Source organism: Muscardinus avellanarius (genome assembly GCF_963383645.1).
Source record: "Muscardinus avellanarius genome assembly, chromosome: 6".
Taxonomy (NCBI): Eukaryota; Metazoa; Chordata; class Mammalia; order Rodentia; family Gliridae; genus Muscardinus; species Muscardinus avellanarius.
In genome coordinates, this window is record NC_137791.1 from 42490974 (window position 1) to 42518259 (window position 27286).

The following is a 27286-nucleotide window of genomic DNA, read 5'->3' on the forward strand; positions in this document are numbered from 1 at the left end:
ATCAAACAAACCCAAAGCAGATTATTATGGTTTGGGGTTTGGGGGATTTTATTTGTTTTTAATGTGGAGCCACTCTTCTTCTTTGTCATTACAGTACCCCTTCTCCATCTAACTCATGGAAGTGTATTTCTCAAATTCATTTAATCACCTGTATGGTCTCCTTGGGTTGAGTGTCAAAATACAGTTTCCAAGACCCCACCCTGCTAAATCTTAATTTCTATAAATGGAACCCAGTAGTTTCCATTTAACAACCTAAGCAGAGGCCCCGAAACACAGCCCTCCAGGGCCACAGCACCACTTAGTGTAGCTAAGCTACTCACATTTCCCTGCAGCCTATGTGCCAAATCCTAAACCCTTCCATGATAGCCTCTAGAGGCATGCTAGTCTAAGGTGACTTCCTAGGGATACTCTAGTTTATCAAGCACCTTGTTTAAATTTGGCACCCAAAACTAAGCCTGAGCCTGTGGCGATGATCTATCAGTGCAGAGCAGAGAAACCCTTCCTTCCTTTGATCCAACTACCGCTTACTTTAAGTACCTCATGTCAACATTTTTAGCAATTTGAAAACTGTTGATTCACACAATGATTGTAATCAACTAAAATCACAGATGTTTTTTCATCTGTGTTCCCAACCCAAATGTCAAAGTTTATATTTATCCGAGATGGATTTGATTCTATTAGTATGCCATCATATTAAGATCATTTTAAGCTTTGGTTTCTTCACCTACATATAAATGCATTTATTGAAGGTGTTACATAGCCTTAAAAAAAAAACCCCTCTAGTAGAGAGACACAGGTTTTCATCCATTATGCTATTCTGAGTTTTGTTGTTTTTTTTAACTGACTCAGGTAAAGATAAACAATATTTCTGGGAGGCTATGTACCAAGATATTCAATGACACAGAAAAGCCAATTTTACCTAAAGAAATTAGATTGATTAGAAGGATACTATTTTATGTTTTAAAAAATCATGGCATAGTTAGCAAGGCCCTCAACAACTTAGTGAGACCCCGTTTCAAAATAAAAAATATAGTAGGGCTTAGGTGCTCAGAGGTAGAATGCCCCTGAGTTCAATCCCCAGTACCACATACATAAAAAATCATGACATTAAAAATTCAATGATTTTTAAATAAAACAACAAACTGATAGAATTGCCTATCTTCTGGAAGTCTCTTAGGACAATTGCCCTGGTTTCTCCTGGTATGTGTATCTGTTGCTCTACAATAGATCTCAAAAAGTTGATTTCTCCTGTCCAACTAAAACGTTGAACCCTTTGTCCACCACCCCTCACTCCCCCACACCCCAGCCTCTTAAACACCACACTCTGCTTCCCCAAGTCTGATTGCTTTTGAGGTCCGGTAGGACATGTTTTTCTTGCCTAGCTCCTTTCACTTGGCATCTCCATTCCATGTTGTCACAAATGATGGACTTTTCTGCTTTGTCCCCTGGACGTCACAAAGCCAGGTTGCATCTTACTGCTAAGTGACTTGTAGCGTTAGCCCTGTGAGATGCCTGTGTGGGCCGTATGGCTTCTGATAATCCTATTAGCCATAATACCTCTTCCAGCATATGCTACAGTTATGAAAAACTTCTATTATGCTTTGAACTTAATACTTAAATACTTAAAAGATTTTTTTTAAATTAGCACATTATATTAAAAGACCCATGCATACAATTTGTCAGCAGATGTATTAAAATACAAGTTATAATTTTGGCCTATTATAATAGTTATAATAGATGGCCTATTCATCATGATCCTTTTTATACTTATATTTGCTAATGTTTACATTTCTAAAGATAAGGGGAAATTTTTATATAAATATGGACACGACTCTACACTATTATAATACATACTGACACCAAAGACAGATCCCTTCCTCCCTACTGTGTGAATTTATAGGTCAGCGATCAGAGAACTCTACTCTCCCACGCTCACACATCGGGAGTAGCAGTAAATGCCAAGAAGCACTTTGAAGGTGAATGAGCACCAAGGCTTAGATGGTTATACTAATCTTCCTTCACTGCTCAAAAATATGTCTTAAAAAAATACAAAGCTCAATTAATGCAACTATTTTTACATAAACTTAAGCATAAAGACATTACCCTAAAATAATTAACTTCTTAAGCACCCTAAAAATGTGTGTGTTACTGGGTATTGAACCCAAGAGACCTTGACCTCTGAGCTACACCCCCAGCCCTGTACTAGGGATTGAACCCAGAGGAGTTCTACCTCTGAGCTACGCCCCCAGTCCTTTTTATTTTTTATTTTGAAACAGGGTCTCACTAAGTTCCTGAGGGTCTTGCTAAACTGCTGAGGCTCCTCAGAGCCTGCGATCTTCCTGTCTCAGCCCCCCCAAGTATTAGGATGCTGGGCATGTATCACCACACCTGGGTCCTAAAAGTGATTTCCTACGGACATCTTCCACACAACAAAAATAAAATTATTTGTCTTTTCCGTTCAGAAATCTCATAATATTTTTAAAAGTACATTGGAAACCACCCCATTTAGGATTTCTATATACCATATGAAAGTCTGTCCAAAAGTCAATCCAAACAGAGGGTCAGCTAAACCAGTAGAGCCTTAATTTTGTAGCTCACCTGCAACCAAACTGCAAAACCTTAGCAATAGTACTCTGGTCTAGAACCCTCCGGTTTAAAAGTCATCTGGGATTCCACACTTGACCTAGAACAAAGCAGCAATTTTTCTGAATCATCTCTGTGCCTCCGTGTCCAGAGCTCTGCTACACTTAGAGACCTGGGCGATAGGGTCTCAAATTGGATATAAGTCTCTTTTGCCAGGTCTTCTTCCCAGAAAGAGTCTGACTTACATTGCAGTTTGCAAACTTTATACAATAAAAAGCAAATTAATGGCAAGACAACGACACAGGCCGTGCTGGTCACCACAATAAGGAAAGACCATTGCGAGTCACCTTCTTTAACTCTGTTTGTGGAAAAGGTGATACACTGGTCCTTCTGGGGAGGCACTCCTTGTGGACAGACACACGCCGTGTACTGCCTACCAGGCTCCAAGCCATCGATGGTCACTTGGTTCTGGCCAGAGTCTGCATTCACCAGCAGCAGGTCCTTCTCGCCATACTTGGAGTATAGCACGGTCACTGCAGAGTTGTGCGTGGTGTTAATGATGCTCCATGTCAAAGTCACGCTCTCTTCGGTCTCACTGACTACCCTGAGGTCCTCTATGGAGGCATTGGTCTCCGTAGGCGCTGCTTGATCCAGCAAAGCCAGCTCCTCCTTCTTGCTGGCACTGGCTGGAGGAAACTTACTTCCACTCATCTCCACCTTTACATTTCTTTTCCCATCTGGGCGCGGCCTGTTGGCCCTGCTGGTGCTTGCTGAAATGCCAGCTCTTAGAGTTGTAGTTGAAGAAACAATGGAGAAAGAAGGAGACAAAGAGATGGAAGCAGTGAAGGGACGAGACAGAGTAGTAGAAAGAGAAGGGGAAGAAGCAAGAGAGGAAGAGGAGGAGGAAGGCCAGGGGGGTGTGGGTGAGGATCCTTGCTGGACCTCCTGCCCCAGGTGATCTCCAGCTCTCCTTTCAGAAGTATCTGACGATATGGTGGTTGTGACAACACCAACCACGGTCACAGTAACCACGGCTTCTGACATCCCAGCCAAATTTTTGGCCTTACATTTGTAATCCCCAGCATCCTTGTAGGAAATGCCTGTTAAGCTCATTATGGACCATCTGATTCCTTCTCCCGGAGACTCCTGGATGACTACAAAAACAAAAACAAAAACAAAAGCAAATGCATAATCTGTGGGATGGAAAGGAAATACCGAAGCAATCATGCAACCGAGAAGGAAAAAACGGTTTCAGGTGCATCCCTCTCACATCACTGTGGCATGTTATGCATCTCTGAAGGTGGTCCTGCAAATTATTTACATGAAGCCTAGGACCACCAGTGCCATGAGTCACAAACATTTTTATTTTATATATATATATATATATATATATATATATATATATATATATATATTTTTTTTTTTTTTTTTTTTTGCAGGTCTGGGGATGGAACCCAGAGGCAGCTGACCTCTGAGCTACACCCCCTGCCCTATTTTTTATTCTTTATTTTGTAACAGGGTCTCACTAAGTTGTGGAGGGCCTTACTAAGTAGCTGAGGCTGTCCGCGAAATGCAATCCTCCAGTCTCAGCCTCCCAAATGCTGGGATTACAAGCGTGCGCCACCACGCCTGGCTTGGAGCCACATTCTTAAAGAACATGGGCCCATTCCTGTTGGCCTCCTGGCCCCAGCCAGACAGCGCAGGTGAACTGTTTCTAGAACTAGAGTCTCTACAAAGAGAGAACTAACAAAAAAGAAAGAACAGGAAGGAAGGGAAGAAGGAAGGAAGGAAGGAAGGAAGGAAGGAAGGAAGGAAGGAAGGAAGGAAGGGAGGGAGGGAGGGAGGGAGGGAGGGAGGGAGGGAGGGAGGGAGGAAGGAAGGAAGGAAGGAAGGAAGGAAGGAAGGAAGGAAGGAAGGAAGGAGAACATGGGAATGAGAAGATGAGAATCAGGAGATCTGGGTTTGAATGTTTGACTTGGACTTCCTTTGAACTTTTGTTCACTAAATAGTATGTGATTTTAGACAAGTCAGTTCATTTCTTTATATCTCTGTTTCTTCATTTGTAAAATAAAAGGATAGGATAAAGTGATCTTACACATCCTTCCAATTTTGACTGAGATTCTATATGACATTATCAGAAGACCTTACTTAAACACTTCTAAAGATGTTTGTTTCATTGTAACAAAATGCTTCTGTCCTCTTAGCCAGGTGAGCAAATCCCTGTCCATCATGAAAGAACCACTATTTGTGTTCTAAACCGTTCATTTCATAGTTAACTCAGATCAACTATTAAATCACAGATTCTTCTCCTTGATGAATAGCATAATTTTATAAAATGGAAATTTTGTTTTCTTAAACACTAAAACCTGAACATATTTCCATTCTGTCTCAATTTTAGGAGCCTTTTAAAGAATAATAATATGTAGGAAGTATACCAATAGCCCAAAAGTTGGCTCAGTAGTTTAAATGATGTAGCATTTACTAGTTGGTTGAGGAATATTAGACCCTAACTTTGTTTTAGTCCATCAGGCTAAAATTTCAATCTTAATTTTAATTTGATTTTGAAGAGTTTCAAAAACACACCCCTTTCATCATCAGAACATCAATGACTGAATCAAGAAATTGAGGATTCAGCCACAGGAGTATCTGAGAAGTCTACAGAGTCAATACTTCTAAAATGTGTACTTTGCCTCATAATAAGTTTTCCATGAAATGTACTATTTAAATAAGTATTCAAAATGGAGAAACTTGCATGAAAGTCACTTTTAGAATTTTTTTGATGATTACACATTTTGAAGTGAGCTATATTCAAGCAAGACAAAGGCCTTGTACACACTCATCTACCCACAGCATTGTGCTGATTTATATCCAAGAAAAAAAGTCAGGTCATCTAATTTTTTTTTTTTTTTTTTTTTTTTTTTTTTTTTTTTTTTTTTGGTGGTACTAGGGTTCCTGGAAGCCCTTCTACCTTCAGGTTACACTCCCAGACCTATTTTATACTTTTTTATTTTTGGAAACAGGGTCTCTTAAGCCAGCGGGGCTGGCTTCGAACCAGCGTGATCCTTCTGTCTCCACCTCCCAAGCGCAGGGATTACAAGCGTGCGCCACCACGCCTGGCGCTGTCAGGTCATCTAATTTTACCCAGGCAGTTGGTTAAGCTGAGGAAAATACTGACCACTGACATGACTCTTCAAATCCCTTGCATCCAACCAGCTTATTTTATTAGAATTAACCAGCCTATTTCGAATCACACAAAAAAACATGAGATTCAGTTCAGACTTTGTAAATTTGTTTCCAAGGGCCAAAGAAGAAAATACCTGTATAATTAACAGGTGAGCTGTCAGGTCTGGTCCAGGAGAGCCGTGGGGTGGGGTAGCCAGTGGCATCACATCGCAGCAAAACGTTACTGCCCAGAGCCGATGTGATTTTGGTGGCCGAGGTCATGACTGATGGCTTCAGACACTGCTCCAACTCAGCCCTCTGGAACAAAATTCCTGTGAGGCGCTCAGGCTCACTACAAACCATCAGTGGGTCAAGGAACACTACAACGGGGTCAGCAGCCTTCGACAGCTCAATCATTTTGGATATGTGACAGTCGCAGAACCAAGGGTTGTCCTGCAGACCTAAAACCAAAGGGAGAAAAAGGCCAAGAAGGATTATTCTGAAAAATTCAGTTCATAGCACAGCCTTTTTAGATACCAGGTATCTACACTGTCTCCTGACCAACAGAAGTACTTTGAGGGATGAAATACAGTCAACTGTATGTCAACCTCATACCCTTCTACCTTCAGTGAAGGTAGAAGTGTCCAGCAACCTCAGTGAAAATATCCTGTCCATTTTTCAGATCATTAGTGATCATAGCTTATATTGCTGAACATGTACTGGGGTTCTCCTCTAAATACTAAACCTATATTATCGTGTGTGTGTGTGTGTGTGTGTGTGTGTGTGTGTGTGTTACTGCAGATGTACCTAGGGGCATTCTACCTTCCAGCTACACCCTCAGCCCTATTTTTATTTATTTATTTTTATTTGGAAACAGAGTCTCACTAATTTGCTGAGAACCTCACTAAGTTGCTAAGGCTGGCTTCGAACCTACAATCTTCTTCTCTCTAGCACTGGGATTACAGGCATGTGCCACCATACCCGGCTTTATATTATCACATTTAATTCCAACAGTCCTATAAGGAAGGCAGTATTTTTGTTCTTCCTTTAAAGATGAAGAAATTGAGACATCAAGGTGAAATAACTTGGGCAAGGTCATCAGTGGAACTGATACACAGGACAAAAACCTTGACCAAGTTCTCATAGCTTGTCTGTGTTAAAGCCAAGATTTGAACCCAAGAATCATAGAATGCCACAAGCAGAGTGGAAGAAAGGTTTCTGGGAGACTCTGAAAGTATTCACAGCATCCTATTATTGGGTGCTGAGAGCTGCCTAGTTCCACCTGGAATAAGTCATGGCTGTGTGTGACCTGAAGACATACTGAGGTAACACAAGTTTTGTGCGGCAGAACGATGGAGTCAGATGAGCCAGTGTAGGAGCTGAGGCTGGAAAGGCTGGCGAGGGACCGTGGGACAGGCTCGGATGCTACCACGGGTGGCATCGAGGCACTTCCGGATCTGCCCCGCTTCAGAACCGCCAGAAGTCTGTCAGTGAGAGCATAGGGGAAGTAAAGGAAGTTACTGGAAACCACGGGAAAGGAAATGCTTGGTACGGAGTGGCAGAGCGCTTAGCGACTGTCACGGTGGTGAGCACGGAAGTGGACGCCAGGCTGGTGAAGAGCCATCTACTGCAGGACGGCTCTGCACGCTCGGAACGTGGCCGCAGCCTGGCGGGGCGGCCAACAAGGGCGAGCAGAGACCCCAGCTAAACTGAAGGACCCAAACTTGCTGAGTTCAATAAACAAAGCTGTTCTTCATTTCTGGCCTCTATAGATTTCTCAAATTAAGAGAATTTTTAGCCGGGCGTGGTGGTGCACGCTTGGAATCCCAGCATTTGGGAGGCTGAGACAGGAGGATCCGGTTTGCAGGCAGCCTCAGCTACTTAGGGAGGCCCCTTGCAACTCAGTGAGACCCTGTTGCAAAATAAAAAATAAAAAATTAAGGCTGGGGGTGTCACTCAGAGGTAGAATGCCCCTAGGTTCCATCCCCACTACCGCAAAAATAAAATAAAAGCAAATCCAGGGTGAGACTATAAACTTCTTTACTAAAATGTCAGAAGGATCTAAGATGGTGTTTCTGCACATTCTGTCACAACTGCACGCACACGCGCACGCGCGCGCACACACACACACACCAGTAACTGGAGATTGAATCCAGGAGTATTCTACCTCCTAGCTCCTGCCCTTTTTATTTTGAAACAGGGTTATTGAGGGTCTCACCAAGTTGTTGAGACTGGTCTTGAATCTTTGGTCCTCCTGTCTTAGCCTCCCAAACATTGGGATTACAGGCATGCTCCATTGAGCCCCACCTGTGTGAGGATCTTAAAAAGGTGATACCTTGTAAAAAAAAAAAAAAAAACCCACAGAAAACCCAAAATAGAAAAGTAGCTCAGAGACTGCTAGTTATGGCTTCTTAATTATGAAATAGAATGTAAACCAAGAAGAAAAGACAGAACTGAAGTTTTTAAAACTCTAATCATGGTGACAACTTAACTGTTCATCTGTACAGTCTATATTTTATTTTTATTTATTTATGCATATTTGTAATTTGTATTACTAAAGCAACTTGTGACTGGCTCATTTTTCTTCCTCCAGGATTGTTAAAGTTCTTTTTTTTTTTTTTTTTTTTTTTTTTTGGTGGTGGTACTGGGGTTCCTGGAAGCCCTTCTTACCTCCAGGCTAGGCTACACTCCCAGACCTATTTTATATTTTATTTGGAAACAGGATCTCTTAAGCCTGCATGGCTGGCTTCGAACCTGCGTGATCCCCCTGTCTCCGCCTCCCAAGTGTGGGGATTACAAGCGTGCGCCACCACACCCAACCTAAGGTTCGTTTTTTTAATCTTCTATTTTAGAAGTTTGCTTTTCTTTCCTCATGAGTGAACAACCTTGAACTTTCCCCCTTACATGAAGTCCTGGACTCAGTAACTAGTTCTCCAGTTAATATTAATTTGAGTTCTGTTTCCCCGAGTGTTGCTCCTTCATCCATTTCCATGCCACAGACTTTTTAGTTTGTTTTTGTATCGAATGACTATGTATGGCTCTGAAACCTAATGTCTGGGCTGAAGTCCCAGTTCTAGAAACCTCTACAACAGTGGGAAGGCATCTCACAACCTCACGCAGCCTCCTCGGTAAGATGTATAAAAGCAGCAGTGATTCTTTCCTAGAGATGCATGAAATTTTAACTTAAAAATTCATGTAGTCACCTTAAACAATGGCTGATTCATAATAAAATCTCTATAAACTCTAGTTGTTCCTACTAAACATAATACTTAAAAACTTAAAACCTCTTGTTGCCAGGCATGGTGACACATGCCTGTAATCCCAGTACTTGGGAGGCTGAGACAGGCCAGCCTCAGAAACTTAGCAAGATCCTGTTTCAAAATAAAAAATAAAAAGGGCTAGGGATATGGCTCAAGGTACAATACCCCTGGGCTCAATTCCCCAGAACCAGCCAACAAACAAACAAAATCTTGTTAATAGTTAATTTTTCAAGCTCTGAATACACAACAAATTTCACACAGAGAAAAATATATTTCCTACACTCTAGTCCACATTTTATTGCTATTTACAGAGACCAAACATATGTCGTCTACACCTCTTCTACAAAACCAAGTTAATACATAAGTAGCAGTGGTGCTGACCTGATAGATACTAAACCACCTAAAAAATGGAATCAATTAATAGATATCCATTAAGCTATTTCACTTCTAGATATGTTAGGTGTCCATTCATTAAGATAAATTATATTTGATCTGATAAGACAAAATCATATTTAAATACCAAGCCAGGCTAGGTGGCACACACCTGTAATCCCAGTACTTGGGAGGCTGAGACAGGAGGATTGTGAGCTCAAGACCAGCCTACGCAACTTGAAATTTAGTAAAACTTTTTTCAGAATAAAACAGGCCTGGAGATGTAGCTAGGAGGTAGAATGCCCTTGGGTTCGATCTCCAGTTTAAAAAAAAAAACAGTAAATCACATAAAAATATTTTAAAAAGTAAACAATGCCTTCAGAAATGTTACTGTGCCTGGGTTCTAGATAAAGCCCTGTGACCTGGAAGCTATTCCTGACTGGACCTCTGGTTTCTCATCTGTAAAATGAGACACTTAACTAAATACATCCCCCCCAAACTCTCTCCAGCCAGTGTCCTAACAATTGGTAAAATAAAAACAATGACAATTACACCAAAAGAATTCAAAGGTGGGACAGTAAACTAGCTCTAAAGCCCATCATCACCCAGTAGAGAGCAGAAGGGTGCTGCACAGCGCCACATGTGACACACTGTTGTATCTGTTGATGGAGGTGTGGAATCCGTGCCTTTTATAGAAAGCTAAATCTTCAAGTTTATGATTTTTCTATGTCTACCCTACATTGACACACAGTTAAAATGTGAATTTCACACAACATGAAACTAGTTTATTAATAAACCAGTTTATTGTAGTTAAAACTAGAATTCAGACTTTTATGAACAATAAAACTGATTTTACTTATTAAATGGGTGGAGGGAATTATGATTGTCTTAATTTCTGGGGATTGAACTCAGTGATTTTCTACCTCTGAACTATACCTTTTTTTTTTCCAAACAGGGTCTTGCTGACCTAGAGCCAGCAATCCTCCTGTCTCAGTCTCCCAAGTACTGTGCTTAACTCTTTTAAAAGCTGAAAACATTTTCTTAGTTTTCCTTTACCTTAAATCCATTTTCCTTTTTTTTTATATTTACAGCTTTGCCTTATATACACTCAAATGTTAAGATTTAGATTTTAAATTTTTTTCAGTCTAATCCACACAAACAAATTAATCAGGTATTTGGTGTGTAAAGTGCCAGCAACTTCTACAAAAAGTTTTAAAAGTTTGGAAATTTGCATTTGCTATCAACTGATAGTGTCAGAATTATGAACTATAATTAGTAAGAAATTAATGAAATGAATATATTGCTTACTCCTTACAATTGACCAATTCTCAAGTTGAAGATATAGTCAGGTACCTGCTCACTGATTTAAGAGAGGTAACACTAGTGACTTTTTTTTGCAGAGTACAGAAGGGCACGTGCCTTCTAACCCAAAGATGTGTGGCCATTGTGCCCAAGAAGATAATAAGGAACAAGTCAAATAAAAACAAACAAAAATTCAGAATAAAATACACACACACACACACACACACACACACACACACACACACGAATAGATCGATCTACCTTAATACAGTAAAAATTCAGAAATACAATACTGAAATATTTATATAAAATAAAAGATTATTTAAAATTCTACATTTATAAATTTTTATTTATTTTTCATATAACAAATACTTTAACCTCATTTTTACCTGGAAAATATATAAGTTAAAATAAAACAGCTAATATTTCAACAGGTCTATATATGAAATCTATGCTCATAATAGCTATTTCATGGAGGCGGGGACCTCTGAGGAATCCCAGCCCTCTTTCTTTCTTTCTTCCTTTCTTTCTTTCTTTCTTTCTTTCTTTCTTTCTTTTCTTTCTTTCTTTCTTTATGCGGTACTGGGAATTGAACCTAGGGGCATTCTACCTCTGAGCTACACCCCCAGCCCTATTTTTTATTCTTTATTTTGAAACAGGGTCACACTAAATTTCAGAGAACCTCACTAAGTAGCTGAGGCTGGCCTTGAACCTTTGATCCTCTGGTCTCAGCCTCACAAGCAATTACAGTATGCACTACCATGCCCAGCTTCATTCTTTGACTTTAAAATTAATTTCTAAACCTGCCAACAAACATCAAATTTATCCTGCCATATAATAATTAACATAGGTAGAATACTTTATATTTTTAGAACACCTGGACTTGTTTAGATTTATTTAACACTAATGACAAAGTTAAAAGTTGTTTTCTATGTGGAAAATATGGCACTTGTTAAGAACTATAAGGGCCTGAGTTTTAAGTCGGCTTTTGGCCGACCAAACCCATCCCAGTTATCCAAGACATCCCTGTTATTTGCACTGAGAGGATCACATCATATGAAAGCATTCCATCGTGAGCAAACCAGCCTGCCAGTTTTACGGACATTTACAGAACACACAAGTTGTTTGGAAGGCCAAGGCTGGCCTCAAAGCTGTGATCCTCCTGTCTCAGTCTTCTAAGTACTAAGATCACAGGCATGCTACACTGTGCCCAGCTCATCCTCACTTTAAAGATGAGAAAACCAGGTTCAGAAAGGTTAAGGAATCTTTTCGAGGTTACACAACTGGATAGCCAGGATTTGAATCTATCCTGATTATAAAGCACGTACCATACTAGCTTGCCATGTCTTAAATCACCATGCTGTTTTATAACACCTTAAGAAGCCAGTATAATTCTTCCAGTTTCACACCAGGGGAAACTAAAAAGCAGAAATTACCTCTTTGACATTGTAAGTAGCTTAAGAGTCCTGACTAACTCCCAGCTTTTTTAAGCCACCTCATCTAATGCTCCTCTACTGGACCCTTGGTCACTGAAAAATGTTGAGAGCCATGGGTTACAGCTGTAAGTGCTATGATCTACAAATGAAAAAAGTCAGTGCAAGGATATTTGGAGTATAAATGTCTATGTAGAAAAAGATTCAAGAGTTATAATGTTAACAGATTCAGACATACTTTGAAACATTTGCCTAGTGTTGTGATGCTCTGGGTTGGATCCCTAGCACAGGAGAAAGAAAAAAAAAGGAAGAAGGAAGAAGGAAGAAGGAAGGAAAAGGGAAGGGTATATTTACAATGAAACAAAATTCTTTAAAAAATTAATCCAACACATCACATCTGAAAGTTATATAAACCAGGAATACTTTTTAAGTCCTTCAAATACTGCCTATTTATTCCAGGCACATCTAAGGCACACTTTTCTAAGCCTGATTAAGAACATTGTCTAAGGACATGTGAGTATATTCAAGGGTTCTATGCTCCAAGGACAAAGGTAAGAGAACTCTGAAGTTAAATTGTTACTTGCGCTGCATTCCTTCAAGGCAATACACTAACTCCAATCATAAAATTTGCATTAATTGAATTGTTTTATATAACTGTACTTGTATGGGACAGGTGAGCTTTGCTTTAATCCCTTTCTAAAGAGTAATGTGAAAGGGGAGACTTCATGAAAACAGAGGGGAGACAAGTAGAGTAGAGGAAGGGGGTCCAGGGCAGGGAGGAGGGAAGGGAAAGGGGAGTTTTGGGGAATGAAACTGACCACATATATGTGATACATATATGTAACAACAAATCACACTGTTATATTATTATGCATAATCATAATGCATCAATAAAAATCTTTTTTTAAAAAAAAGTAATATAGTAAGCTGTGTGTGGTGGCGCACGCTTGTAATCCCAGTACTTGGGAGGCTGAGACAGGAGAATCGCAGGTTCACAGCCAGCCTCAGCTACTTAGTGAGGCTCTCTACAACTTAGTGAGACCATGTTTCAAAATAAAGAATAAAAAACAGGGCTGGGGTGTAGCTTGGTGGTAGAATGCCCCTGAGTTCAATTCCCAGTACCTCAAAAAAAAAAAAAAAAAAAGTAATATAGTATTTTCAGCCAGGTGCAATGGCTGAAAGGAGGATTGCAGGTTTGAGGCTAGCCTCGACAATTTAGTGAGACTCCCAGCAATCTAGTGAAACCGTGTTTCAAAATCAAAAATGAAAGGTAAAATTTTATTTACCTTTGAAATAAAATAGTTCAAAAGTAAAATGTCCTGGGTTCAATCCCCAGAAACAACAATAAAAGTAACAGTATTTTTCATGGATCAGAGCAGTCTGATTAAATGTGCTCTATGTGTATGTGTGTGTAAAAAGTCAGTGATAAGTTCTTGTTCAAAACTTAGCCTGCAGACTCTAGGCCCTACGAGGCAAAAAACGATGCCTTGCTCAGCCATGGAGATAGTAGTATTAGAAACTGAATGGGAAGCCAGAGTGGTGGCTTGTAATCCCAGCATTCAGAAGGCTGAGGTGGTTCTCAGCCAGCCGCAGCTATTTAGTGAGGCCCTCTGCAACTTAGTGAGATCCTGTTTCAAAATAAAGAATAAAAATAGGGCAGTGGGTGTGGCTTGGAGGTCAAATGCCCCTGGGTTCCATCCCCAGACCCACAAAAAAAAAGAAAGAAAGGAAAGTCTTTTCAACAAATATTGCTACAACAATGGAATGTCTGTTTGGAAATAAACCCCAACCTCTACCTCACACTATACTAAAAATCTATTTTTAAATGGATCATAACCAGACCCACAAAAGCTATGAGCATAAAGTGAAAACTGAATATGAAGGCTAAAACTACAATGGAAACATGTTCTTCAAGTAGGCAGATACTGCTTAGAGGTACACAGAAAGCGCTAACTCTAAAAGAAAAAACGAATAAATCAGATGTCACCAAAATTTTACATTTTCTTACCAAATACTCCACGAAAAAGATGAATAGACAAACCAGTACTGGAGAAAATATTTATATTGCATATAACTGAAAAAGACTTGTATTCAATACTTTAAAAAAAAGAGACAACTCTAAAAAATTAGGCGAAAGACTTGAGCAGACACTTCATAAAGGAATGCATTTAAATAGCCAGGAAGTGGAGGAAAAGCTTGGAATTTATCCAAGAGAAATAAAAAATGCCCCCAAAACTTTGCTTTAGCATTTAACATTTTAATGTTAAATGTTAGGAATGTTGATAGATGCCTAATTAATAATAGTCTCAGACCAGGCACAGCGGTACACACTTGAAATCCCAGCATTTGGGAGCTGAGACAGGAGGATCGCAGACCCTTTGCAACCCAGGAGACCCTGTTTTAAAATTAAGATAAAAAATAGGGCTGGGGGTGTAGCTCAGAGGTAGAATGCTGCTGGGTTCCATCCCCAGTGCCGGAAAAAAAAAAAAAAAAAAAAAGCCCCAAACTGGGAATAGCTCAAGTGCCCAACAATAGGAGAAAGCTGAACATTACTGCATTCATACAGGTCAACATGCTTCTACAGCGAGAAGTACTGCTAGGCGCCCGACACGGATGGACCTCAAAACCATGCTGCGGGTGGAAGAAGTCTGGTGTGAGAGCGCTTGTGGGATGATGCCATCCATGATGGAAATCCAGTCGAAGCTGTCTGTGTGGGGAGCGATGGGCTCAGAAGGGGCACAGGAGAACTTTCTGGGGTAGGGAGAATATTCTGTATCTTGTGGCAGATGTGAGTTACCCGAGGTAAACTCTTGTCAGAAATGACCAGATTGTACACTTCAGATCTTGCATTTTACTGTTACACAAAGTGTATTTCAATGCCTCCATCCTAAACAAGAAGTTTTAAAAAGAAGAGTAGTATCTCTGGAGATGGCCTGTGAATTTGAGGCTTAGATCTTAGGTGTGAAAAGAGCGTGATGATAGGCACAGATCCCAACCTCCAGGGCTGCCGTGCCCAGGAAGGTGGGGCACAGCTCCATCTCCTGCCTTCCTAGAAAAGAGCAGGGCATACCCACAGAGACTCCTGAGTGTATGTTGAGTGAAATTAATGCCATCTTAGAAAATTCTGTGGGACAGCAATAAGGCAAGAGAAGGAAATCAAAGGAATTCAGATAGGAAGAGAGGAAGTAGAGCTATTCTTATTTGCAGATGACACGATCCTTTATCTCGAAGACCCAAAGAACTCAACCAAAGGACTACTGGAGCTGATTAACCGATTCAACAAAGTTGCAGGCTACAAAATCAATCTAAAGAAATCAGTGGCTTTTCTTTATGCCAACAATGAATCCACAATGAAAGAAATAAAGAAAACAATTCCATTCACTGTAACCTCAAAAGCAATAAAATACAGAAACAAGCCAGGCGTGGTGGTGCACGCTTATAATCCCAGCATTTGGGAAGCTGAGACCAGAGGATCGTGGTTTGTGGACAACCTCAGCTACTTAGTGAGGCCTTCTGCAACTCAGTAAGACCCGGTTTCAAAATAAAGAATAAAAAATAGGGCAAGGGGTGTAGCTCGGAGGTCAAATACCCCCTGGGTTTCATCCCCAGACCCACAAAAAAAAAAACAAAAAAAAATACAGAAACAAACCCACACACCTATAGTCAATTGATCTTTAACAAAGGAGCCAAACTCATACGCTGGAGAAAAGACAGCCTTTTCTTTTTTTCTTTCTTTCTTTCCTTTTTGTTTTTCCTTTGTGGTACTGAGGGTGAAACCCAGGGGCTTTTCTACTTCCGGCCTATACTCCCAGACCTATTTTATACTTTATTTGGAAACAGGATCTCACTAAGTTGCTGAGAGCCTCACTAAGTAGCTGAGGCTGGCTTCAAACCTATGCAATCCTCCTGTCTCAGCCTCCCAAGCGCGGGGATTACAAGCGTGCGCCACTACACCTGGCAAGACAGCCTTTTCAACAAATGGTGCTGGGAGAACTGGCTATCCATTTGTAGAAAGATGGAACTAAATCTTTACCTCTCACTGTGCACAATAATCAACTCAAGATGGATCAAAGACTTAGAAATTAGACCAGGGGACTTCCAGGAAGATGGCGACAGAGAAAAGCGGGTTTACGAGCCCCGCTAGCAACCAATCTCTATTACTACAAAATCAGCACCTTTCATAGTCAGAAAACACCATCAGCAGAGAAAAAAAAATGTAATTACAAGGGACAGAGAAAAAGAGGGCTGGAAAAACGAGACACCAGAAAGAAACCAGATCGCAGTGCCGGGAGTTTGTTTACCCTTCTGTTGCTTGTGCCATTGAAATCATATCCAAGAAATCACTGCCAATTTCAATGCTATGAGGTTTTATGACCCAGATTTTCTTCTAAAAGTTTATAGTCTTAAGATTTATATTTAGGTGTTTTATTTTGAGTTAATATTTGTATATGGTGTTAGGTAAGGGTCAAATTTTATTCTTTTTCATATAATTATTATTTTTCAACAATATTTAGTTAAAAGATTATTATTTCCTCCACCAAATGTTTGTGGAAACCTTGTCAAAAATAACTTGACAATATATGGAAGAATTTATCTCTAGGCTTTTATTTAACTCCAATGGTTTATATATCTGCCTTTATAACAGTACTACACTGTTTCAATTGTAGCTTTATATGTTTGAAATCAGAAAATATACATCTTCTAGGTTTGTTCTTTTTCGAGATCATTTTGGGTATCTAGAGTCCATATTCCACATTAGGATAGATTTTTTCTGAAAAATAAATAAATGTGTGATAGTTTCACCTAAAAAAAAAAAAGAAAGAAATATCTCTGGTAAGAAAGAAAGCAAAAAGAAATATTGAAATGTTATCTTTAAGTCATCAAAAGCTTGGTATCAGACAAATGAAACTGTTCTGTGAAATTATCATTGTTAATTTTGGATAAATGGCTATAATACTAGATGTCAACCACTAATCCAAGCATGGGAAGGAGGGATGGGGAGGGAACGGGGTGGGGATTGGGTAGGGGCTAATTGGGCGATGTGTGCATGAATGTCTACAAAAGTTTTTTTTTTTTTTTACCCCATTATAATGTATGAATACAGTGCACCAATTAAAAAAAAAAAAAGAAATTAGACCAGAGACTGTGAAGCTATTAGAGGAGGGCATAGGCTCAACATTCGAACATATAGGCACAGGTAGTAATTTTCTCAACAATACCTCCAAAGCACAGGAAATTAAAGCAAGAATTAACAAGTGAAATGGCATCAAACTAAAAAGTTTCTTTTCATCAAAGGAAACCATCAAGAACCTAAAGAGGAAGCCTACAGAATGGGAGAAGATCTTTACCAGCCACCACTCAGATAAAGGGCTAATATCCAGAATATACAAAGAGATCAAAAGACTCTACACTAGCAAAACAAATAACCCAATCAAGAAATGGGCAACTGAAATGAATAGACATTTCACAAAAGAAGAGATACAAATGGCAAATAAATATACATGAAAAGATGTTCAACATCATTAGCCATCAGGGAGATACAAATCAAAACTACGCTGAGATTCCATCTAACCCCAATCAGAGTGGCAAGCATAAAGAAATCAAATAACAACAAATGCTGGCAAGGATGTGGGAAAAGAGGAACTCTTTTACACTGTTGGTGGGAGTGCAAAGTACTTTGGCCGCTATAAAGATCAGTGTGGAGATTCCTTAGAAAACTGGGAATAGATCCACCATATAATCTGGCTATACCTCTCCTAGGCATTTGTCCAAACGGGTTGAAATCAGAGAACTACAGTAACATATGCATACCCATGTTCATAGCAGCACAGTTCGCAATAGCCAACATACGGAACCAACCTAGGTCTCCATCAACAGATTGCAAAATTAAGGAAATACACACAATGGAATTCTACTCAGCTATAAAGAAGAAAAAAATCATGTCATTTGCAAGAAGATGGAAAGACCTGGAGAACATTTTGTTAAGTGAGATCAGTTAAGCACAGAAAGTGAAGGACATATGTTTTCTCTAATATGCCCAAACTAGGGAATATTAGGATTACCAGAGGGACTCCAAATAATGGAGGGGAAACCTCAGCAAAGCTAGAATGGAAGGATAGGAGAGGAAGAAGGCTGAGGTTGATTAATGGAAGAGCTACATTGAATATGTGTAAAAGTATGAATATAGCATGGTTAACCTGGACACTCATTGTTGGGGGGAAAGGCGGTGGAGGAGAGGACACCAAGCACAGTCTGAATGTATGCCCTTTTCAATATGTTCCACATAAAAATAAAAAATAAATTAAAAAATAAAAACAAAAAAATTTAAATTTAAAAAATAAAATATTTTTTTTTTTTAATTTTTAAAAAGAAAATTCTGTGGGAATGCCCAGCTGCTACTGCTACCAGGCAAATTTCATTATGGACAGAAGAGCTCATGTTTATGACTCAGTAAATTTCGGTACCAGTAAAAAAAATACTCAAGAAAGCATTTAATGCCTTTTCCTACTGTAGACCTTGCTTCAAGATAAACAGTGGCCGGCCCTACGGAATATGCTTATGCAAATATATGCTTCATCTTGAGAACAAGGCCATAAATGTTGACCTGTATGACAAAGCAAAAGTCCAGTTTCATAGTTAATTTAAATGTTTTCTTGCAGGACACTAGTTTATAGCCTTATGGCTACATTAATGAACGGCTTTTACTAAGTTGACATATTTACTCATAGAGAAGAGAATAACTGAAAAACTGTCTCAAAGTTTTTATTTTTAATTCAATAACTACATGATTTAAAGAGGCCAATTAAGTGATGCATGTATGAGGAAAATAACTCTGGTATTATTCCATACCGTGCAATACAAAGGTAAGGGGGAGGGCACGGGCCCTGGTCTCAGATGGCTGTATGATCTCAGTGAGATTCCCCAGCTCTCCCACTGCATGGTAATGGGAATATTATAATACATAGAATTAGGACCAACACCTTGACATGTACCTCATGTCTTCATCTGTAAAGTGAAAACAAAATGGTACTTATCATAACGTTAACACAAGACTCGAAAAACATATATATGTAAAGTGTTAGAGCTCGGCCTCCCCTGAGTAAGTCATCAATATTAGCTATTACTATTATTACAAATGGAACCTCCGACAACTAACAGAAATAAGTACAGCTAACAAAAACTAAATAAAAGCAGAATGTACCCCCTGTAATAATACAAAGGTAAATTCCACAGGCACCTAGAAAGATATAGTTGGTACAGTTAAACATACAATTCTACAAAGTCTAGAAGTGGTTTTCATCACTACATTTCAGCAACACAACCGGGAGTCTCAGATATGGTTGTAATAACAAAAGGCTTAAATAGAGAAGCCTACTTTTATAAGACCCTCCCATCTCAGTCCCTACTGCGTGCTTGTGTGTTTACAAACTTAATCTCAGTTACTGTGTACTTTGTCTTACAAAGACCTGTCACATAAAATACTTTATTTCAAGCTGGATGGGATGGCACTATAATCCCAGTAATTGGGAGACTGGGATGGGAGGATCTCGGGTTCAGCTTCGGCAACTTTGGGAGGCTCAAAATTAAAAGTAAAAAGAGCTGGTGGTGTAGCTTGGAGGTAGAATGTCCCTGGGTTCAATCCCCAGCACCAAAAAATGAAAATAAAAAAACAATAAACTCTCATTTCATTCTCATTACAGATCCATGAGCAAAACAGAGCAAGGCCTGTGGCGTCCATTCTCCAGAGGGGAACCTGAGCTTCCTCTGTAATGAGTACACACCAACTGGTCCTGCCCTGGGAGGCAGCAGGCCTTTCCCCGTTTGTAACATTATAAGCATGGCTCAGCATGTTTCAGTCTAGCTTGCTATTTATTAACATAATTATTATTACCATAAAAGTAATGCAAGATCATTGCAGGACATTTCAAAAATGAACAAAAAATGAAAAGATGTCCCGCTACCCAAAATAAGAAGTAAAACAACTTGTTCATTTTTCATTTTTTTTCTTTGCAATATTTTAGATAGTTAAATCCAGGCTTTCTACATAATTATATATCCTGGGTTTGTGTGTGTGGTACTGGGGTTCCTGGAAGCCCTTCTATCTCCGGGCTACACTCCCAGACCTATTTTATACTTTTATATATTTATATAACAGGGTCTCTTAAGCCAGCGCGGCTGGCTTCGAACCTGCGCGATCCTCCTGTCTCTGGCTCCCAAGCCCGGGGTTTACAAGTGTGCACCACCACGCCCGGGTATCCTGGGGTTTTTTAAACTAATGTTATTTCAGTCTAGATGCCATGGCATACACCTGTAATCCCAGTGCTTGAGAGGCTGAGACAGGAAGATCACAAGTTCAAGTCCAGCTTTAGCTACTTAGGGAAATCCTCAGCAACCTAGCAAGACTGTCTCAAAATAAAACATAAAAAGGCTAGGGTATTTCTCAACAGTCCCTGGGTTCAGTCCTTAGTATCAAAAGAAAAAAAAAAAAAATAGAGTGCAATTTTAGGGTTGGGGATGGCTCAGTAGTAGAGCAAGCGCCTAGTGTGTAAGGGGCCCTGGATTCAATACCTAGCATCACACTCACACAAAAGTGTAAACACAGAGAAAGAAACCAAATCCAGAAGATTTAAGACCGAGCAATTAAATGTGTATATAGCAAGGTGTCTGTACATGAAAAGCCCAGAGGCTGAGAGCTTACCGAGAATAATTCTTCTTGGTGGAAGGTCCAGGCTTCTAGAAAGTGGTGTCGCTAAGTGGGACCAGCTGTCTAGGAAATCTGGTGGCAGCGTGGTTAGTCTATTGCTGGATAAATCCAAGTAGGTGAGGTTCTTCAGATGCCTGACCGCCTCGCTTGGCACTCGAGTTATCCTGTTATTGTGCAAGTCCAGGGTCCTCAGGTGGGGCATGTCCCCCAGAGATGCCCAAGGGAAGTCGGCCAGAGAATTCCCGTCCAAGCGCAGTTCGTGCAGCTGCCTCAGGTTGTAAAAGCTGCTCGGGTCAATGCTGGCCACGGAATTGTAAGTGAGCCAGAGGTACTGGAGCTCCACCAGGTAATAGAAGGCCTCGGCGGGGATTCTGCGGACGACAGTCTTCTCTATGCGAAGCTTTGCAATGTCCACGGGGAAGTTGGTGGGAACTTCATTCATATCCAGGTCATTACATAGCACCGACCTAGTGTCACAAGAGCAATGCAGCAAGACCCAGCTTTTAAGCCTCGTTTGAAAAACAGAAAAAATATCCATTTCCAATATCTGATTTTTCATTCCCTACCAGTTGTTATAAAAGACCTGTCTAGTTTGGCTAGCCTGGTGTTAATAATGTATCATCGTCTTCTTCACCATTATGACAGCAGCACCAATTAGGTGGAACCATAGGAAATGGCCATTTTTGTCATTTAAAAATGAACAAATAAAGCCGGGCGTGGTGACGCACGCTTGTAATCCCCGCGCTTGGGAGGCGGAGACAGGAGGATCGCGCTGGTTCGAAGCCAGCCGCGCTGGCTTAAGAGACCCTGTTTCCAAATAAAAAATATTTTTAAAATAGGTCTGGGAGTGTAGCCCGGAGGTAGAAGGGCTTCCAGGAACCTCCATACCACCAAAAAAAAAAAAAAAATGGAGTTCTTTCCATCCCAGACCTGTGCAACAAACATAACATGCATCATCTAAGCACCACACCAGACCTATGAGACGGTATTGGGTGGCAGGTTAAAGCACCAGGGCCAGAGGGTGGCTAATCTTGATTCAAATACAAGCTCTGCCACCCTCCCTGTGCCCAGGGAGGCCACCTCTCCAGACTCACAGCCTCAATGTTGCTCATGGCACAGTTATAATGATTAATTTAAGTGGATGTGAAAGGGCTGGGATCTAGATCCGTGGTAGAACATTTGCTTAACATGCACAAGGACCTGAGTCCAGTCCCCAGCACCTCTAAAAATAAAAATAAAGCCGATGTAAAATTCTACATCTTCCTGGCACAAAATGATCAGTCAGGAGGTGCTTTCTGCTATTATCAAAAACCTCAGTTTTTGCACCAGCCAGCCATGATGGCACATGCTTGTAATCCCAGCATTTGGGAGGCTGAAGCAGGAGGATCACAGTTCGCGGACAGCCTCAGCTACTTAGTGAGCCCCTCTGCAACTCAGTGAGACCCTGTTTCAAAATAAAAAATTAAAAATAGGGCTGGGGAGTATAGCTCAGAGGTAGCATCTCCAGGACTGAAAAAAAGAAAACCTCAGTTTTACATCTAAAATAACTGAGGCCCACCAACATTAGTTAACTTTCCAAGGTCACCCAAGCTAACTTTCACACCCAAGAAATCTCCAACTCCAAAGTGCACCTCTTTAGGAAATGGCCCTTGTTAAAAGAATATCCTAGCCAGGCATGGTGGTGCACGCTTGTAATCCCAGCATTTGGGAGGCTGAGACAGGAAAATCGCGGTTCAAGGATAGCCTCAGCTACTTAGTGAGTTTCTTTGCAACACAGTGAGATCATGTTTCAAAATAAAAAATAAAAAATAGGGCTTGGGTGTAGCTCAAAGGTAGAATGCTCTTGGGTTCCATCCCAGTACTGGAAAAAGAGAATTTCCTGTGGAGAGCATAAATTGATTCTTTTTAAGGGGCTTGCTTTTTTGGAGAAGGAGGGGCAAGGTGAAACTAAATGTTTCAAGTTAAACTCTGTTTTAAAAACATGATCTGTGCATTGCTGTCAACCTAGGGAATATGCCATAAACTGAATTTCTTTGGCCTTCACTAACTTAAATGACCTTGAACAAGTCGCATTGTGATCTCGTTTGTCAGCACAAGTGAAACATACATAGAAAAACATGCCTGTCCCAGGTGTGGTTTTATATTGTGAGAAATCAGAATTTGGATTCTTTTTAGCCTGAAGAAAATACCTGTTTATGTCCCATAATATTCATCTGAATTGCCGAAAGTGAACAAATGAACAGTTTGGCAAATGTCATCTAAATTAGGACACATTATACATTTAGCAAATCATAACAATAAAATGGCCACTCAGTAAAACACATCACATTAAATCAGTTTTTTATTGTTGTTGTTGTTGTTATTTTGGTACTGTGGATTGAATCCAGGGGCATTCTACTTTGAGATATACCCCCTACCCTTTTTAGTTGTTATTTTGAAACAGGATCTTGCTAAACTGCTGAGGCTGGCCTTGAACCCATGATCCTCCTGTCTCAGCCTCCCAAGTATTGTGATTACAGGCAGGCATGCATGCATCACCATGCCCAGCTTTAAATCAGTTTATTTTAAAAGCCAGCACATAATATAAACAGAGGTCAGCAGCCCAAAGTAGCCAAGTCCTGACAGCATCATCACCTCTCTAACTTTAGGGGAAGACTTTACAGACCACTGGACTTCTTTTCTCTCTCTCTCTCTCTCTCTCTCTCTCTCTCTCTCTCCTCTCTCTCTCTCTCTCTCTCTCTCTCTCTCTCTCTCTCTCTCTCTCTCTCTCTCTCTCTGTGTGTGTGTGTGTGTGTGTGTGACTGCGGATGGAACCCAGAGCTGTTTTGCCTCTGAGCTATACTCCCATTTTGAAAGAGTCTTACTAAGTTGCTAAGGGCCTCACTAAATTGCTGCAGCTGGTGTCAAACCTGCGGTCCCCTGTCTCAGCCTCCCAAGTACTGAGATCATAAATTCATCTCTATTTTATATCACAAACTTCAGTGCTACTTTATACCAGAAGATAATAGTTTTTCCTCATTAAGTAAGCCCTTCAGCAGGCCATAATAAAAAGAAGCCTAGATTGGCAGCTCAGTCATCACATCAACATAACTCTGGCCCAGAACAGGTCGCCTCATCTCTGCAGTTTATTTTCTTCACTTTGAAATAACAAAAGCACACTTGTAATCCCAGTACTTGGGAGGCTGAGACAGGAGGATCACAGGTTTGAGGACACCCTCAGCAAGTAGTAAGACGCTCATCAACCTAGTGAAACCATGTTTCAAAATAAAAATAAAATAGGGCTGGGGATATAGCTCTGAGGTAGAATGACTCTGTGTTCAATTCCCAGTACAGGAAGGAAGGAAGGAAGGAAGGAAGGAAGGAAGGAAGGAGAAAGAGGAAAAGGGATCAAACTAGACTACCTCTAGAGCTCTTGCCAGTCATAATATTCTATGATTTTTGTAAAATCCATTAGTAATGGGACCACATGGTGAAGGAACCATTTCTGAACCCGTTTTCTTGAAAGTATCCTGGCCTGCAGACTCAGAAAATCAAGGCTTATATGTTTTCTCTCATATGTAGAAAGTAGAGACAAAAAAATAAATAAATGGGAGGAGGGTCTCATGAAAACATCAAGGAGACCAGTAGAGTAGAGGAAGGGAACCAGGGGGAGGGAGGGAGAAGGGAAAGGGGAGGTGCTGGGGAATCATTTGACCAAAGTATGTTATGTGATGTTCAAATCTGTAACAACAAATCCAACTATCGCCTATAGTTATAATGCACCAATGAAACAACAAAAAGTACCCCAGCCTGTCATTAACTACTGCACATCCCTGGGCAAAGAGGTGTTTAACTTGTGTTTTTCTCATTGTCTTTAACCACCCAGTGACTTTCAAAAAGATACCAAGAATTGATTAAGTATAGCTTATTTAATAGCAAGACAAACTACTCACAAATATGTTTTAGTGATTATTTGATTAAAGTCGTGTTATCCTTTTAACAAATTACTTTAAAAAACTTTGGATTATTTACTTCAACCAAGTCACAAGTAATCTGATTTTGTTATTAAGTATCCTTTTCAAAAAAGAAAAAAGGGGGGGTCTAATGTGTTTAACCAATAACAGTTCTGCTTTCTAAAAGTGCTCCCTCTCATTATAAACAAGTTACTTTTCTTACTACACAGGTGGATATTAAAGCAACTGAGAGCTTAAATCACTCCTGTGAGGCCCCATAGTCTGCAATGGACAGTATTTTTCAAGTCTTTACTGTGTAAATTTCATTAGTTAAAATGAAAAATTCTAATTATGAGTCTGACTTTACTCTTAGGATCTTTCTCCCTTCTAAGCAGTCGTTAGCACGAATAATCCTCAGATAAAATGGGAAATCCTGACAGCAAATGATGTGGACACAGCGCGCACAGCCCTTCCCTCTCAACCCTCTCTATTATCAAGGCCTAAGCCACCTATACACAGTTAAATGGCTCCACCGCCTCAAAGGCACACGTTTTGACTATGAGTATAATGACTATTTTAGTAGCACAAAGTGTGTTATGGAATTTCAGATAATTTGTGAGACTTTTAAGAGTTATACTGTTCTTAAACAAAAATAAGAATACAGTGGGTGATCAATTGAACACAAAAACAAGTGTATCTTGTTTTTGAATCTTTGAATCTTCTCTGATTTCTGATAATCAAACCATTTGCTTTTTCGTTTGGGTCCTTTCTGCTGGAAGAGTTAGAACACTTAGCAGCTAGAGAGGCGCGTACCTGGATCCGGAGCCATCGTTCCTGCCGTGGTTTTCACAGGTGCACTGGGAAGGGCACGAGCAGCTCACTCCTCCCCAAAAGCTAAGCGCGACGCACAGATGCACAAGAAGAAGCATGGCTCCTTTCAGAGACTATTTGGACAAAAGGCAAAAACCAAACCCTAAGCATCCAGAAACCGGTGTGCTGGGACTGCACGCAGCCATGTGGGAGCAGCAGATTACGTGGGATTAGCCGAGATCTGTGGTTACTTAACCTTCAAGTGTGTCTTGAAGGGGAGCAACCGACCCGGCCTTTCACTACGGTTTCAGCAAAGGGCTACATTCTGAAGAAAATAAAAATCAGACTAGTCAAGACGATTTCAACTGTTGCCCATATCTAGATTTGCAAGGAAATGCCTATTCAGTTCTTTTCCTATCAATATAGCTGTCACTACATCTTAAAAATATACCTTATTTTAAAGAAATCAGATGCTTTTCTTAATGTGCAAAATATTAGGGAGAAATGGGTAACAGGAAGAGCTCTAGAGGAAGAAGGGACCCTATACAGGAGCAGTGACGCTGACATATCCGAGGGGATAAGAGGAAGGATGAGGGAAACTCTCTAAAGCACATGATGTACTTAAACATATCAGAGTCAATCAGGAAGCCAAGCCTGGGTAGGAGGGAGGGGGAGGGAGGGGGTTAGAGATTGGGTAGGGGCTGATTGGGTGATGTGTGCATGTATATTTCCACAAGTTTTTTATCCCATTGAGATGTATGATTACAATGCATCAATAAAAATGTATTAAAAAATAAAAATAAATAAAATAAATATATCTATATACCTTTTTTTTTAATTCAGTGTTGGTCTGGAGATATAGCTCAGCTGTAGAGCATTTGCCTAGCATATGAGAGACTCTGAGTGCTAACCCCAATCCACTAAAAAAAAAAAAAGAAAGAAAAGAATTTTTACAGGAATGCAATGTCTTGGAAGGAGATAGAAAATTCTGTTGTTTATTTACATGTGCATTATAAATTTATTTTTTGCATTTGCTTTTGACCAGCATGCATAATATTGTTTTTCAAACTTTAGTTTTAAAGATAAAAGCACATAGCATAAAAATGATTTAGAATAAAATTATCAAAGTTACAACATACTGGTTATTTCCAAAAGCAATGTAAACCAGGTCCAGATCATAGATGTCTTAGGAAAAGCTCTTCAGTCCACCTCTGATGTATCAGGACTACTATTCTTGTGGGCATGTGACCTGAGACTCTTCCAGATCATTCCAGTGTGGATAAGGTTTATCCCAGTGTGTTTATTTTTAATGTTGTTATTTATGAACAAGATTTTTTTTATCGGTACTGGGGATAGAACCCAGAGGAATTCTACCTCTGAGCTACACCCCCAGTCATATTTTTTATTCTTTATTTTTGTTTTTTGTTTTTGTTTTTTGTGGTACTGGGGGTAGAACTCAGGGGGTTTTCTTCCTCCAGACTATTACATATCCCAGACCTATTTTTTATACTTTATTTGGAAACAGGGTCTCACTAAGTTGCTGAGAGCCTCACTCAGTAGCTGAGGCTGGCTTCGAACCTGTGTGATTCTCCTGTCTCAGCCTCCCAAAAACTGGGATTACAAGCATGCGCCACCATGCCCAGCGTATTCATTATTTTTTGAAACAAGGTCTCAGTAAATTGCGGAGGGCCTCATTAAGTAGCTAAGGCTGCCCAAGAACCGCGATCC

General features: G+C 40.1%; 1 protein-coding gene across 1 annotated transcript; it reads right to left on the reverse strand.

Annotated features, from left to right (window-relative positions):
- Positions 1–2619: 2619 nt before the first annotated feature.
- Positions 2620–25677, reverse strand: LRIT3 (leucine rich repeat, Ig-like and transmembrane domains 3; the record flags this gene model as incomplete). The annotated part of the gene is made up of 4 exons (XM_080697631.1): positions 2620–3737; positions 5901–6206; positions 20811–21283; positions 25562–25677. The coding sequence occupies 4 exons, from the start codon at positions 25675–25677 to the stop codon at positions 2620–2622; spliced, it is 2013 nt and encodes a 670-aa protein (XP_080553757.1).
- Positions 25678–27286: the final 1609 nt, after the last annotated feature.